The 15,124-nt window shown below is 34.4% G+C and overlaps 1 protein-coding gene and 1 pseudogene across 3 annotated transcripts; both read left to right on the top strand.

Annotated features, from left to right (window-relative positions):
• The first annotated feature begins 3,901 nt into the window (after positions 1 to 3,901).
• LOC107403679 (very-long-chain aldehyde decarbonylase CER1) lies at positions 3,902 to 8,217 on the top strand. Of its 3 annotated transcripts, none has more exons than XM_025068333.3 (11): positions 3,902 to 4,017; positions 4,191 to 4,279; positions 5,074 to 5,300; positions 5,385 to 5,617; positions 5,792 to 6,011; positions 6,129 to 6,507; positions 6,620 to 6,727; positions 6,815 to 7,015; positions 7,328 to 7,432; positions 7,521 to 7,694; positions 7,807 to 8,217. In XM_025068333.3, the coding sequence occupies exons 2-11, from the start codon at positions 4,220 to 4,222 to the stop codon at positions 7,978 to 7,980; spliced, it is 1,881 nt and encodes a 626-aa protein (XP_024924101.3). In that variant the 5' UTR covers positions 3,902 to 4,017; positions 4,191 to 4,219; the 3' UTR covers positions 7,981 to 8,217. The 3 variants fall into 3 exon arrangements, with proteins under 3 accessions (XP_024924101.3, XP_015866074.3, XP_060673025.1); XM_016010588.4 differs by having other exon boundaries at positions 3,912 to 4,017; positions 4,184 to 4,279; XM_060817042.1 differs by lacking the exon at positions 3,902 to 4,017 and having other exon boundaries at positions 4,047 to 4,279.
• Positions 8,218 to 8,448: 231 nt separating this feature from the next.
• LOC132803806 (very-long-chain aldehyde decarbonylase CER1-like) lies at positions 8,449 to 14,518 on the top strand (annotated as a pseudogene).
• The last annotated feature ends 606 nt before the right edge of the window (positions 14,519 to 15,124 follow it).

Below are 15,124 nucleotides of genomic sequence, written 5' to 3'. Positions count from 1 at the left end.
TATATAATGCACATTTTCTTTAATCCAATAAATTCCACAATAAATCAAATAAATATTTGGCACATAGAAATTAAATTCCAAATATTCAAATCACACATAATAATCACAATTTAATTCCCAAAATTAATTTGAAGGTGGGTCACTCACCTGGAGCACGCAATAATCCTAAAATCCACCATGGGATCAATTCCACGACTCACCGGTGCTCCTAGAACAAAATTCACAGACAGTCAAATAAATTAATATTTTAATCGGATAAATAATACCCGGTACCCGGGGGGTCAAACACAAACGTTAACCAAAATAGACGAATAATATACTGAATCGAATCTTGAGTGACGAGGATTACAAATCCGGTCTCCATCAACCCCAATTCCGCCGGAGGTGGCCGGAATTTGGTCGGGAAGCTTCGACCGGTTTTAAACTTGAGGGATCTTTCAAACGGTGGGGATTTTGGGCAATCTAACCCCGGAAATGGGCTCAGAGGGGTCGAAAATTGTGGGATAGAGGTATGGGACAGGCTGGGTTGGTCGGAAACGGCGAGAATCGCCGGAAAAACATAACCGGCCGCCGCCGGCTTCACCGGCCCGATCTGGGCGCGTCCGGCGGCGACAGGCCGGGAAATTTCGGGGTCGAGATCGCGGCGAGGTGGACTTCCCCGGTGGCCGGCGCGTGTGGCATTCCGACGACTGAAATCCGGCCAAACGCCGGTCAAAGAGAGAGAGGAAGAGAGTCAAAGGAGAGAGAGAGAGAGAAAAAAAAAATAACTATTGGTGTTTTGATGGCTCGGGGAAAAAAAAAAAAAAGAAAAAAAGAAAAAGAGAAGAGAATGAGGTGTTTTTCCCACATGGGGAAAAGAAAAGAAAAAGAAAAAGAAAAAGAAATAAAAGAAAATTAATTAAATAATATTAATAATAATATTATTATTTAAAATAATAATAAAAATAATTTGATTTTTACACATGGTTGACATGTGGCTTCTCAACATGGTGATACATGGTCACCTTCATTAAGTCACACGTGGCACATCGTTACACGTTTAAAAATAATATTAAAATAATACAGTATTTGAAAAACTCTACAGGTCCATAACTTTCAAACCACATGTCCAAATCGGACGTGCCACTAGTCTACAGACTCGTATCAACAAGCACTTCACAACCATGCATGAGTCAAAGCTCAACCTTGCATGAATAAAAAGTCAACTCCGGCACCCCTTGGACAGTTTGGACCTCAACTTGTTTTGCTCATAACTTTCAAACCGTAGCTCCGTTTTCAACGTGCTACTAGTCTACGAATTCGTGCCAACGTGTACTTCGTAACGGTACCTCAGTCAACCTAGAATTCCAACCGGGTCAAAAAGTCAACTTTTGATCCCTTCGGTCAACGGTCAACAGTCAACCTCGGTCAACGTGCAAAAATTCCGACATGGTTCGGGACGGGGTGTTATATTTAGTTATTAGGAACCATATTTATTATGTATATTTAATTAGTATCTAATGGTTCAAATTTCGATTGAAGTTTAAATTTTAAAATTTGAATTAGATTTTTAATACTTTTATTATTGGACCAAATCTAATTTGTTAACCATAGTTAAATCACAAAAACTGAAAAGAAAAAGGCTACTTCTTAAAATCATATTACTAGTTATACTAATAGATGTCATTAATTATCTGGGGTCCCCTTTATAATATTATGACCGATTATGAAAAGTATCGCTTTTTTTGCTTTTGATAAATGTAAGTGTTACTTAGACTTATACTTTTAACTATACCTGGCAATTCGGGTTGGTGGGTCGTGTTCGTGTCAACCCGTTTAATAATCGTGTCAAAAATGCCTAACCCGAACACGACCCATTTATTAATCGTGTCAGGTACCTAAAACACTAACCCGACCTGTTTATAAACAGGTCAACCCGACACGACCCGTTTAACACGATTATTTTAACGGGTCGTGTTGACCTATTAACCCGTTAACCTGAAATTGACCTATTAACCCGAAAACTAACCTATTAACCAGTTAACCCGAAAATTAACCTATTAACCCGAAATTTTTTTTTTTTTTATTTTTATGTTTTTGTTTTATTAAAGATGTATTTTTTGTTTTTAAAAAATTAGTAATAGAAAATTATTTTTATAAAATTTTTAATTTATAATATTTTTTAGTTATTAAATATTATATTAGTGATAAAATATTAATTTAAAATTAAATTTAAATGGGTTGTAATAGGTATATAATCGTGTCGGGTTGAAACTGACACGTTTAATAAATGGGTCGTAACGGGTCAATTTCGAGTTAAACAGGTCAACCCGAAAATGATACGATTAATAATCGTGTTAAACGGGTTGACCCGATTATGACCCGAACCCATTTATAATAAATCCAAACCCATTTATTTCGTGTCGTTTTCGAGTCGTGTCGCCGTGTCATGATCCAAATTGCCAGGTCTACTTTTAACCACATTTATGAAAGTTACAATAAAAAATATATATTTGTTTCATTCTTTAATAACCATTTTTCTACCTATATATATATATATATGGCTGGGAAAATACCAACTTTTCTTCACATTATAATTTTAATCTTCTGGGTCTCAAATTAATAATTACATCCATTACAACATGCTCAATAGAGGGTCAGAAAAATATCGTTTCACATATGTACTTGGATAAGGTTGAAGGGGTTTAATTTTTGGATGAAATAATTTACAAATGAAAACAAAGGACATGCAAATAAGATGGACAACTTCTTCGATGAGTGAAGTGGGTGAAGATAGGAATTAAATTTAATATCGGAGTGTTTAAAATGCATGACCTTTGGCTAATTAGCGTAGGCCCGAGCCTATGGAAATTATAACAAATTTTTCCCTGAACAGTTAAACACGAAATTATGATGAACTTAGGCAAATGAAAGCAACCAAAAAAACAATAAAGAACTCTAGCATGTGAGAGAAATAAATGGAGTCAAGTAATTTAACTTTGTTTAAAAAATTGTACAGTTAGTATTGTTGATCGTGTTCGGGTATATTTGGCATTGATTGGACAGCAAAATTAATTAATAACTTTCATTTTAAATTTTTTTTTTTAAAAGCAATATCAATTTTATCGGTACAAGTTTAATGCGTTAAGTACATAATTAATTTTATAAAAAAGTACATAGTTAAGCGTCATCTTATATTGAAAATTTCATAGGTTCAAGGGTTTTCACTTTACCTTGTTTTATTTTTGTTTTTCAGTTTTAAAACTATTAATGAAGGTGATACTTTTAAAATATCCACACATTTGCACAGTTTCCACTCCTTTGTGCAGGGGAAAAATACTTTCTGTATTTGATTTTGCCACCCGGTCACAAACTGCGATTTTTATTATGTTATTGTTTTTTTATTTTTTTCCTATGCCATACAGTATTGTAGCATGGGACTTTTAGAGGCAATAATGAAGTATACCAAAATTCGATTGGCAATTTTCAAACCCACAAATTTACTTCTATTAAGCTAGTACTATTTTTAGTGATAAATTGTGAATTTCATTATTATACTTTAAAAATTAGTCATTGATAACACGTATTAATAATAATATATTTATTTATCTACTTCTTGATTGGAAATGGATTAATAAATAATTAAATAATATTTTTATATTAATATGCGAAGTTTAAGTTTAGTCATTGTGGTACTCATAAGTTTAGTCTGATGGCAAATCTATTGAGAAAACATTTTTAGATTTAAAATTCAAAATTTAACTTGGATGAAAATCTCCATTCTTCTATTTGTAATTAAAAAAAAAAAAAAAGTTTAGTCGTTATATAAGAAAGGCAATACTTACGGACACATGACATGCATGGGCGTGTTGTTTTGATAATAATTAACGACCAAATCGCATGCAAATTTTGGATAAAAGGACAAAGAGAGGTAGCTGGAAATTTCAAGGTTAGCTAGAAATAATAATTCATTCAAGAACACTACTACATATCACGCTGACGACATAAGGACAAAGAGAGGTAGCTGGAAATTTCAAGGTTAGCTAGCATTAATAATTCATTCGAGAACACTACCACATGCACGCAGATGATATATACACAAACCCAAAACATTTGTGGAAAGGAAATCATCAATTAATATCTACATATCTACATTTCCTATATATAGATATATATATGTCTGTGTGTGTGTATGTGTGTGTAGATTGCAGAGAGATAGAGAGCAAGAAAACAAGTAGCTATGGCATCAAAGCCCGGAATCCTTTCTGACTGGCCATGGAAGCCTCTTGGAAGTTTTAAGGTCTTCCTTCCATATATTACAATCTCCTCTCTCTCTCTCTCTCTCTCTCTCTCTCTCTCTCAGCTATATTTATCACTCACTCTGTCTAGGTCAAAAGGTCATTAAACATAAGTATTTTGATTCCATATGCATGCCATCCATAATAAGCATATAATATTAAAATCATTATTTATGAGAGCCAAAGCCGTGCATGTATGCATCCATATATGATCACATATGCAGAGTATGTTACGAACATGTAGCTCTACTTTATATATACATATATATATAGGATTGTATGTATGTATATTTATGCATGAATGTATGCATGGTGATGCATGTATATATGCTGACACTAATTATATTATAAGGTGTCATATGTACTGAGGAATAAGAAAGTTTCTGTGCATGATATTTTCTCTAATTTTGGATTATATTATCTTAAATATATTTGGATATTACTTATTTTCGAATATATTTGAAAAATTTTTCATAGTTTTTTAATTAAGAAAATAAAAATATTATATTAACACATGATCAAGATTGGATTGAAGATGCATGCTTATCAAGCTCTATATCAATCTAAGTTCTTCAAATTAAGGGCATTAGATACTGTTAGAATTATTTTGTTATCTATTTATAGTACAACCGACTATATATATTTCTATTACTCAATTTCCTCCAATTTAATATTTAATATGAAGGTTGTAAAAATGAATATAATAACAGTAATAATTCATATTATGATATGAATATTTTCTTTGTAATGGATACCGTTATTATTTGTGAGTTAAAAATATGGGTTATGCATGCAGTACATGATATTGGCACCATGGGCGATTCAGAACACATACTCATACATGTTTAAAGCGAATGAGAAAGAGAGAGACCTGTCTCATTTCCTGATTTTACCACTTCTATTATGGAGATTTCTTCACAACCAGATTTGGATCACTCTTTCTCGTTACCGAACCACCAAAGGTAACAATCGGATCCTAGATAGAGGTCTCGAATTCGACCAAGTTGACAGAGAAAGGAACTGGTTAGTACTGATAACTACAATTAATTAACTAAATTAATTAACTAATTCACTTATTAATTAATTTAATTTGGGTCTAATTAATAGGGACGACCAAATATTGTTGAATGGAATATTGTTATACGTAGTAAGCAAGACAGTGAAACGGGCTTCAAACTTGCCGTTGTGGAGGGCAGATGGAGTGGTCATGACAATTTTGCTTCATGTGGGTCCGGTTGAGTTCCTTTATTACTGGCTCCACAGAGCTCTTCACCACCATTTCCTCTACTCTCGCTATCATTCTCATCACCATTCCTCCATTGTCACCGAGCCCATTACTTGTGCGTTATCATTATTTTTTATTTTTTATTTTTTTGGGGTCAATTTCTATAAATTATCTATTGGACTCCTAATAGCTGACCCCTTTTGTTGGAGGCTTATATATGATTATGTAATTTGATTATGTATTTTTAATTTTCTTTACTAAATATTATAAAAATATATTTATGTGGCAGCCGTGATTCATCCATTTGGGGAGCACCTAGCGTATTTCGTCCTGTTTGCGACTCCAATTCTGACCACATTGTTCACAGGAACCGTCTCAATAGCATCCTATACTGGTTACATAACTTTCATTGATTTCATGAACAATATGGGTCACTGCAACTTTGAGCTAGTTCCAATCTGGCTCTTCTCTATATTTCCACCTCTCAAGTACCTTATGTATACTCCATCGTAAGCCTTCCAATCATTCTTTCAATTTTTAATCAACTTCGATTATTAATTACACGTACATGTAAAATATAACTCATAGCAAAAATGGCGATTATTTGATAAATACTCCATCCACAGGTTCCACTCTTTGCATCACACTCAATTTCGAACAAATTACTCCTTGTTTATGCCAATCTATGACTACATATATGGAACAATGGACAAATCTTCGGATTCTCTGTATGAGACTTCACTTAAAAGAGAGGAGGAAGTGCCAGATGTCGTGCATCTAACCCATCTAACAACACCAGAATCGATCTACCATCTGCGGTTGGGATTTGCCTCGTTGGCCTCTAAGCCCCACACATCATCAAAATGGTACCTATGGTTAATGTGGCCAGTGACAATGTGGACCATGATGTTGGCTTGGATTTATGGTCGCACTTTTGTGGTTGAGAGGCATCGTTTTGATAAACTCAAATTGCAAACTTGGTCTATTCCCAAATACAAGTTCCAGGTAAGATAATTAAATACTGTTATACACATGTTAATCCAATTAAATGTGTTCTTCTAAATTCATTTGTTTTGCATTTGGGTATAATTGCTCTTCCATATATATGCTTTCCTAGTACTCCTTGCAATGGCAAAATCAATTTATCAACGGCTTGATTGAGGAAGCCATACTTGAAGCAGAGGAAAAGGGTGTTAAAGTGTTAAGTCTAGGTCTCTTGAACCAGGCAAGTTTTTGCTTCTTAATTTTTCAGATATTTACTTTTTGTCCCTATTTCTATTTAAGATAAAAATAATAATAAATTTATTTTCAGAGTGAGGAGTTGAATAGATACGGAAGGCTTTATGTGGAAAAGAATCCAAAGCTGAAAGTTAAGTTGGTGGATGGAAGTAGCCTAGAAGTGGCTGTAGTTCTAAACAATATACCAAAAGGGACTACCCAAGTTCTTCTTAGAGGCAAACTTACCAAGGTCGCGTACGCCCTTGCCTTGGCTCTGTGCCAAACGGGTGTCCAGGTAAATATCATCAATATAGACACACACACACACACATATAAATTCATATATACGGTGAATTGTTGAAGATATTTTCCTTTCCTTTTGGAGAAGAAAATAATTAAGCAATAACGATAACTATGTAAATGACAATTTATGACAACTTAATTACTGATTAATTGTGTGAACATCAAAGGAAAAAGCATTTATTCGATGGTTCAAGGTAACTGAAATTTATGTTCAACATGAGTGATTGTATCTGGGTATTATTGTAATGACCCAAAAAAAAAAAAAAATCACGAATAAATATGTATCTGAAGCTCATGATTTCAGGTAGCTACAGTGAATGAGGATGAGTATCTGAAGCTTAACAAATCATTGACTACCAATTTATCATGTGCAAGTAAATTGGTTCTCTCAAAATGTTCTTCTCAGAAGGTAATAATAATACCAATTACTTAATTGATCATATATATCCTGCTTAGGCTCCTACCAATTTACCAATATTAATTCAATACTGTTGCAGATATGGCTAGTGGGAGATGAATTGAGCGATGAAGAGCAGTTAAAGGCTTCGAAGGGAACAATATTTATTCCATTCTCCCAATTCCCACCTAAGAAATTGCGCAAAGACTGCTTCTACCACTACACACCAGCAATGGTTACTCCTACATCTCTTGAGAATCTACACTCTTGTGAGGTAATTAACCAATAATTTCCAATTTGGTCATGACCTATTGATATCATCTTTTGGTATAATCAGTCTCTTATTAGATCAACTAAATAAAAATTTGGTTTATAACATGTAACAGAATTGGTTGCCAAGAAGGGTGATGAGTGCATGGCGTATAGCAGGGCTGGTGCATGCCTTGGAAGGTTGGAATGAACATGAATGTGGGAACAACGACACCATCTCCAACAATATTGACAAAATCTGGGAAGCAACTCTTCAACATGGGTTTCAGCCTATCATGAATTTCAACTAATCAATCGTTATGTTAGCCTAATTATAATTATAAAAATATTATATGCATTAATATTTTGGCTTTTTCTAATTATTACTATTATTAGGTTTGTTCCTTTATGCAAAATAAGTTTCTACATCGTGTGAGATCATTGAAGGATGTTGTGTTGAACTATTCTTCATTGACATAGATTTATATCAGTTACAAGTGGAACAAGGTTATTAAGATTGAATGATAAACTACAGAAATATTTATATAGCTCCCAAGTTCTTACTGCGTAACACTATATATATAGATGACATGCTTGCTTTTGTTAAAAGTGTGGAAATTTTAATATATTTACATATATTTGTCAATTTGTTGTGTGATTGATGCAAATACATATAATATATGGGACAGAATTTGGCATAAATTAGAGTAATGTTTGTCGTATCCAGATGTTAGCTTTTAAATGGCACTTGATGGAATTTATGGAGACATGTTAGATAGATGGAAGTGGTTATTCAGGTTGCTAAATTGTTTGAAACTTGATCTCTATGTACATGATGCGTCTAATTCTCAAATCTCTTACACCACCCCTGACAAGAATATATATATATATATATATATATATAGTTTGTACTGGCCAAAGATATGCATAACATGCTGTTTTTGTTTTGCTCTATGGATGTATGATAATTAATCAAAATTACAAGGAATTAAGGAGAGAGACACAGTGCACTGAATATTGATAGAGATTAGTTAGTTGTATTTTTACTTCTTTGACAGCTGTCACCCACCCACTTGCGGCGCACCTGGCATATATTGTCCTGTTTGCAATCCCAATGTTGACTACAGTGTTCACAGGAACTGTCTCCATAGCATCCTATTCTGGTTATATGACTTAAACTGATTTCATGAACAATATGGGCCACTGTAATTTTGAACTTGTTCCAAACTAGCTCTTCTCTATATTTCCTCCTCTCAAGTACCATATGTAAACTCCATTGTAAGCTCCCAACCCCTCTTTCAATTAACTTTCATCTCTACTTTTATTAAGATAAATGGTAATAAGACATATATATATATATATATATATATATTTGGGTAATACGTAATTTATTAAAAATTGATCAACCAAGTACATAACATAATGCTCCAAATAACCCATTTGTTCAGCTTCTGTGAATATGTAATTCAAAGTCAGTATTTGGACAAATACAACAGGTTCCATTCTCTGCATCACACTCAATTTCAAACCAACTACTCCTTATTTATGCCACTCTATGACTACATCTATGGATCAATGGACAAATCTTCAGATTCCCTACACGAGTCTTCACTCAAGAGAGAGGAGGAAGTGCCAGATGCGGTGCATCTAACACATCTAACTTCTCCAGAATCTATCATCCACAGCTGAGATTTGCCTCATTGGCCTCTAGGCCCCACACTTCAAAATGGTACTTATGGTTGATGTGGCCAGTGACAATGTGGTCCATGGTGTTAACATGGAGTTATGGTAGCACTTTCGTGGTTGAGACACATCAATTTAGTAAACTCAGATTACAGACTTGGGCTATTCCAAAATACAAATTACAAGGTTATTATTCCACTCTAGGAAAACTGTTCATACAAATAAGATTTAGATAAATTGTGTTCTTAATTTAATTTCCATTAGTTGATTTAATGTGATGATTTATACTCTTCAATGCTTTTTTCCTAGTAGTTCTTGCAATGGCAATATGAATCTATCAATGGCTTGGTTGAGGAAGCCATACTTGAAGCTGAGGAAAAGGGGGTTAAAGTGTAGAGTTTAGGTCTCTTGAATTAGGTAACCTTGCTAAAACTTAAATAAAATATCAATAAACATAAACTATGATTATCAATTTTCAAATTCAATCACTGATTCAGTGGAAACACTATGAAAATCTTAAGATGCTAACAAAGTTTCATCCCTATTTTAGACAAAGCCAACAAACTTAGACTGTTTAGCACAATCCATTCTCTTGCTTTCTCTTTGATGGAAAACTGATATATTTTGCAGGGCAAGGAACTGAATGGATCGTGAGGAGAGCAATCCAACGGGACCGACGGTGAGCAAAACGGAGGTCGGACGGCGGAGAAATCACCGTTTGAAGATTTTCGACCCCTCGCCGGAAAACGCTCCGATCCCGGCGCGTCGGTGGTCCGATGGCCGTGATTTTTGGTGGGTAGGCCGGACTTGAGGAGAGGATGCTGGGTGTATGGCGCGTGTACTGTATATCGGCCAGAATAGTGCCGATTCGCTGTGGCCGGCGGTGGAGGGGGAAAAATCGCCGCCAAACTTCGGACGTCTGATCCGGGCGCGTCCGGCGGCCGTTCGCCGTGAAATTTGGAGGTTTTGCCGGAAATGAGGTGGGCAATCTGGCTGGCCGGCGCGTGTACAGTAACTAGGCCAGAAAAACGTGAAAATGACCGGCGGCCGGCGGGTCCTCTCTCTCTCTTTCTCTCTCCTCTCTCTCTTTCTCTCTCTTCTCTCTCTTTCTCTCTCTTCCCCGAGAGTTTTTCAAAATTATAACCCTGCGTGACACTGTTCATGCCACGTGGACCACTAAGAAGCTGACACGTGGCATTTCACTGTTCACGACCCAAAAACATTAAAATAATACGGTATCCGGTAAACTTCAAACGTCCATAACTTTTTAACCACATGTCCGATTTAAGCGTGCCGCTAGTCTATGAACTCGTATCGACGAGTACTTTACAACCATACAAGAGTCAACTCACAATTACATCACAAGAAAAAGTCAACTCCCGGCACCTTTTAGACAGTTTACACTTCAACTTGTTTTGCCCATAACTTTCAAACCGTAGCTCCGTTTTCGACGTGCTACTAGTCTACGAACTCAGGGCATCATGCACTTCGCCACGGTACCCTAGTCAACTCAAAATTCTCACCGAGTCAAAAAGTCAACTTTTGACCCCTTCGGTCAACAGTCAACGGTCAACCTCGGTCAACGTGCACGGATTCCGGTGCGATTTGGGACGGGGTGTTACAGATATGGTGGGCATTGTGTGCTAAGGCATCCTAAGCCGAAAATAAAGGTGGTGGATGGAAGTAGCCTAGCAGCCGCCGTAGTTCTAAACATTATACCAAAAGGGACAACCAAAGTTCTCCTTAGAGGCAAACTTACTAAGGTTGTATAACCATTGCCTTTTCTCTGTGCAACAAGGGTGTCCAGGAAAATCCATATCTATATATCAACATATTCGAATATATTTACACATTATCTTTCCAAACATAGACAAATGCATATACAAATACATATACCACTAAAGGTGTTTCTTTTCTGTTCTGTTTTCAAAAGTTATAAATGTCAAACACAAGTTAATTGCTTACTACAGTATGAAGTATATAGGCAACGCTTAAGAAGGTTCAAGTTCAAAATTTTACTTCAACTATCTTTTCTACATGAATTAATAGAGCTTATTTCAGGTAGCTGCATTGCATAAGGATGAGTATATCAAACTTAACAAATCATTCGGTAGCAATACATTTTCCAGTAAATTAGCTCAAAAGGCTACTCTCACAAGGTAAACTGTGCTGCAAATCATGCCCTCTTAAGATTAGTGCTAATTATCACGTTTATACATCCTTATTGTCCGCCACTCATTCAGATGTTTGTGATAAACTGTTTCAGATCTAGCTAGTGGGAGATGGATTAAGTGAAGAAGTACAGTCAAAGGCTTCAAAGGGAACAATTTTATAGTTGATTTTGATAACTATGTAAGTTTCTATATGCAATGAAATTTGTTCCTTATTTGAAAGTTTATCAACCGAAAGACAATGTAAAATTACCTGGCTCACTGAGCGTTCAATCTTGCTGGTTTGTTTAAGAAGTTATTTTTTTACTGATGTCATGTAATGTGGCAATAGAATGGTGTCATTGTCAATTATGTCAATGAAGTTCTTTCAATTTTTTGTGGGTGGCCAAAAATGTCCTTTTCGGTGTTATACATAAACCTTGTCCTACTCTGCCTTGGTTAGGACCTAATGGAATGAGATAGCAAGTGAATTTGGTATGTGCGCCTTTGTAATTTATTGCTTTCCGTCTCTTTTCATATTATTACTCTATTTTATAGTCCATTTTACTATATAGCAATATAAAAGTTCTGAAATTTAATTTTGGGAATATATATATATATATATATATATATGCAAAGCTCAAGATCAAACTATCACCACAAACTCCTAGTCTGATGGTCAATTTCAAGCTGAAACATATGAACATCATCACAAAAACCAACAGGAAAAAATAAAATAAAATAAAATAAATCAGCAAATGATTCAAGTAGAGAACAGAATATCAAAGAGAAAAGATTTTAGAGTATGTTACCTCTAATGGAGAGGATAAACTCCAGCCCTTTATAGCCCTCTCTCCAATCTGCTATCTGGTAGGAAGAAACCCAGATGTTCAGCGGAACAAAAGTAACAAATCAACTGATCGAGGCATATTAAATATAAATAAAAATAAAAATAAAAATGGATAGATTTCAACAACCCAACAAAAATTAAAAAAAAAAAAGTGTATCCAATAGAGAATGAGAACACTTGATGGGGCAGAGATTAAAAGATGGAAGAGTTAGGAAGACTCCATCGTAACCAAATGAAAAGAAAATAAAAGAGAAAGAAATGAGTGTGAAGATCAGAACAAAGAGACTGATGACTTTTGCGCCATATCACTCTATGTAACACTAATAGACAGAACTATTTAATTTTAGTATAAAAACCAGCTAGTCGCCGCCGTAGCTAGAAAAAGTTTTCGATGACAAGGTGTTGGCTATCCACAGTTATTGCACCTTTTATACCAAAGTGGATAGCCGCCAACACCATGGTGCCAGAGACATTTTCCGGCAACAGCGGCGACTAGCCGATTTTCTCAACTCCGATGAGTTCCCGACCAATCCACCACCCTTTCCAACAATTTCGACCCTCATGAACCCAAATCCGAGGTTCACTTGGCTCAGTTTGATCTAGTTTGTGAAATTCGAAAACATTAAGTTGACCAGTCTTCTTAGCGAGATCCCGACCTCCGCCAACCAAATCTTTAACAGGTAAAATTCGATTCACGATCGTTGTACCTTAAGCTTCACTTTGGTGTATAAATTGTTAGTTTTGATTAAGATTTGTGTTAAATTCCCAAGTAAATTGCGTGAAAAATACTAGAAAAAAAATTACTTTAATGAGTACTTTTTTTTAGATATCCGCGGTACATACTGTGAAAGATAGGAAGTGGTACATTTTATAAAAACTATTTTTGGATTAATTATATGAAATATTATGTTATTTAAATAAAAATGAAATTGTCATTTATGTGAATTATTGCATAATATTGTGTTATTTAAATAAAAATAAATTTGTCAATTATGTGAATTTCATGGAATATATTATTTTATTTTAATGGAATATATATATATATATATATATATATCACTTTTTTTTTTTGTAAAGCATTTTGGTAAAAGTTGTAATCTTTTAATAAATAAATTAAATGGTTTATTTGGTTTGGTATGTTGTTTTGTGGCATGTATTTAATCCACAAGAAAGTTACATAAAAACTTTTTATTTTATTTTTAATAATAATAAAAAAAAAAAAAGCTTGGATGAAGAAGTTAAAAGAAAAGAACAAAGGAGCAATGTGGGAAATTAAAAATACCCATCACTTTTTCTCATATCAAATTTTTTTCTTTTTGTGTGTGTGTGTGTGTGTGTGTGTGTGTGTGTGTGTGTGTGTGTGTGTGTGTGTGTGTGGAATCTGACTTTGTTTATTTGGGTAAATAGGTTTGAACCTTGAATTTTTTTTTATTTTTTATTTTTAGTTAAGTTTGAACCTTGAGTTTTTTTTTTATTTTTTATTTTTAGTTTTCTTCTTCTTCTTCTTCTTCTTCTTCTTCTTCTTCTTCTTCTTCTTCCTTCTTCTTCTCCTTCTTCCTCTTCTTCTTATTATTATTATTATTTATTTATTTTTCAGTAGAAGGTTTGAACCTTGAATTGCTAGGGGGAACAGGTATAATCATGTTGCCCAAGGCTGTACTTTTTTCCTTTTTTGTTTTTTTTGGTAAAATGGCTGTACTTTCAGTTGTACACGAGCTTTCACATTAGTAAAAACATGATCTTTCACATTAAATTGCGCAAAGACTGCTTTTACCACCACACACCAGCAATGGCAATTCCTGTGTCTCTTGAAAATCTACGCTGTTGCGAGGTAAATTAATTTGATTTTATCAACCAATTTACAATATAATTTTATATATGTATGTATATCAATAATATCTCAGTTATCAATATTTTATTATGTTTTGTTTAATTTGTGTTTCAGAATTGGTTCCCAAGGAGGGTGATGAGTGCCTTGAGAATAGCTGGGATTATACACGCTTTGGAAGGTTGGAAGGAACATGAGTGTGGTAACATTATGTCCAACATTGAGAAAGTTTGGGAAGCAAGTCTTCGACATGGCTTTCAGCCTCTAAAGACCATCACTACCTCAACCTAAACTCAATCTAAATAAACTATCATATCTGCAAAATATTTGCTAAAAACTGAATGATTTTCATGGCTTTCTTTTTTACGTTGTTAATTTGCTAATGGAGTACCAGAATGCTTAATATAATAGTTCTACGGTATCCTAATTAGTATATGGATATCCAATAATGTCTATCATGTCAACTACGAGATGTGCTTATTTTTTCATATAGTTTCAAGTTTTAACATAGATCTCAACTTCGAATCCACCAATATAAAACAAAAATAGCAATATTAACTGGATTATATTCTTTTTATTATATATATCCAAGTATCTAATATATATATACATATATATATACACCTCTTTGGGTGTATATATATATATGTATATATATATACATATATATATTTGCCTTATACAGTACAAATCCGATTGTATGGCTATATATAGAACTTGTAAAGCAGTACAGTCGAGGCACCTCATAGTGTTCCCCTGTGGTCGAAGACCCAAAAAATAAATAAATAAATAAAAATAAGCATAATGCTTAGGTCTCAAGAAGTGCATCGCCATCTCTAACTGTATTATTCAAAAAGCAAATTAAAATGAAACAAATGGCCTGCTAAACACTAACAAATTACCCATTCCATCACCACTTCAACAGTATTGAACTTAGCCCAACC

This window comes from Ziziphus jujuba, chromosome 5 (genome assembly GCF_031755915.1).
Source record: "Ziziphus jujuba cultivar Dongzao chromosome 5, ASM3175591v1".
Classification (NCBI taxonomy): domain Eukaryota; kingdom Viridiplantae; phylum Streptophyta; class Magnoliopsida; order Rosales; family Rhamnaceae; genus Ziziphus; species Ziziphus jujuba.
Note: the sequence above shows the minus strand (reverse complement) of the source record. Positions and strands in the feature narration are given on the sequence as shown.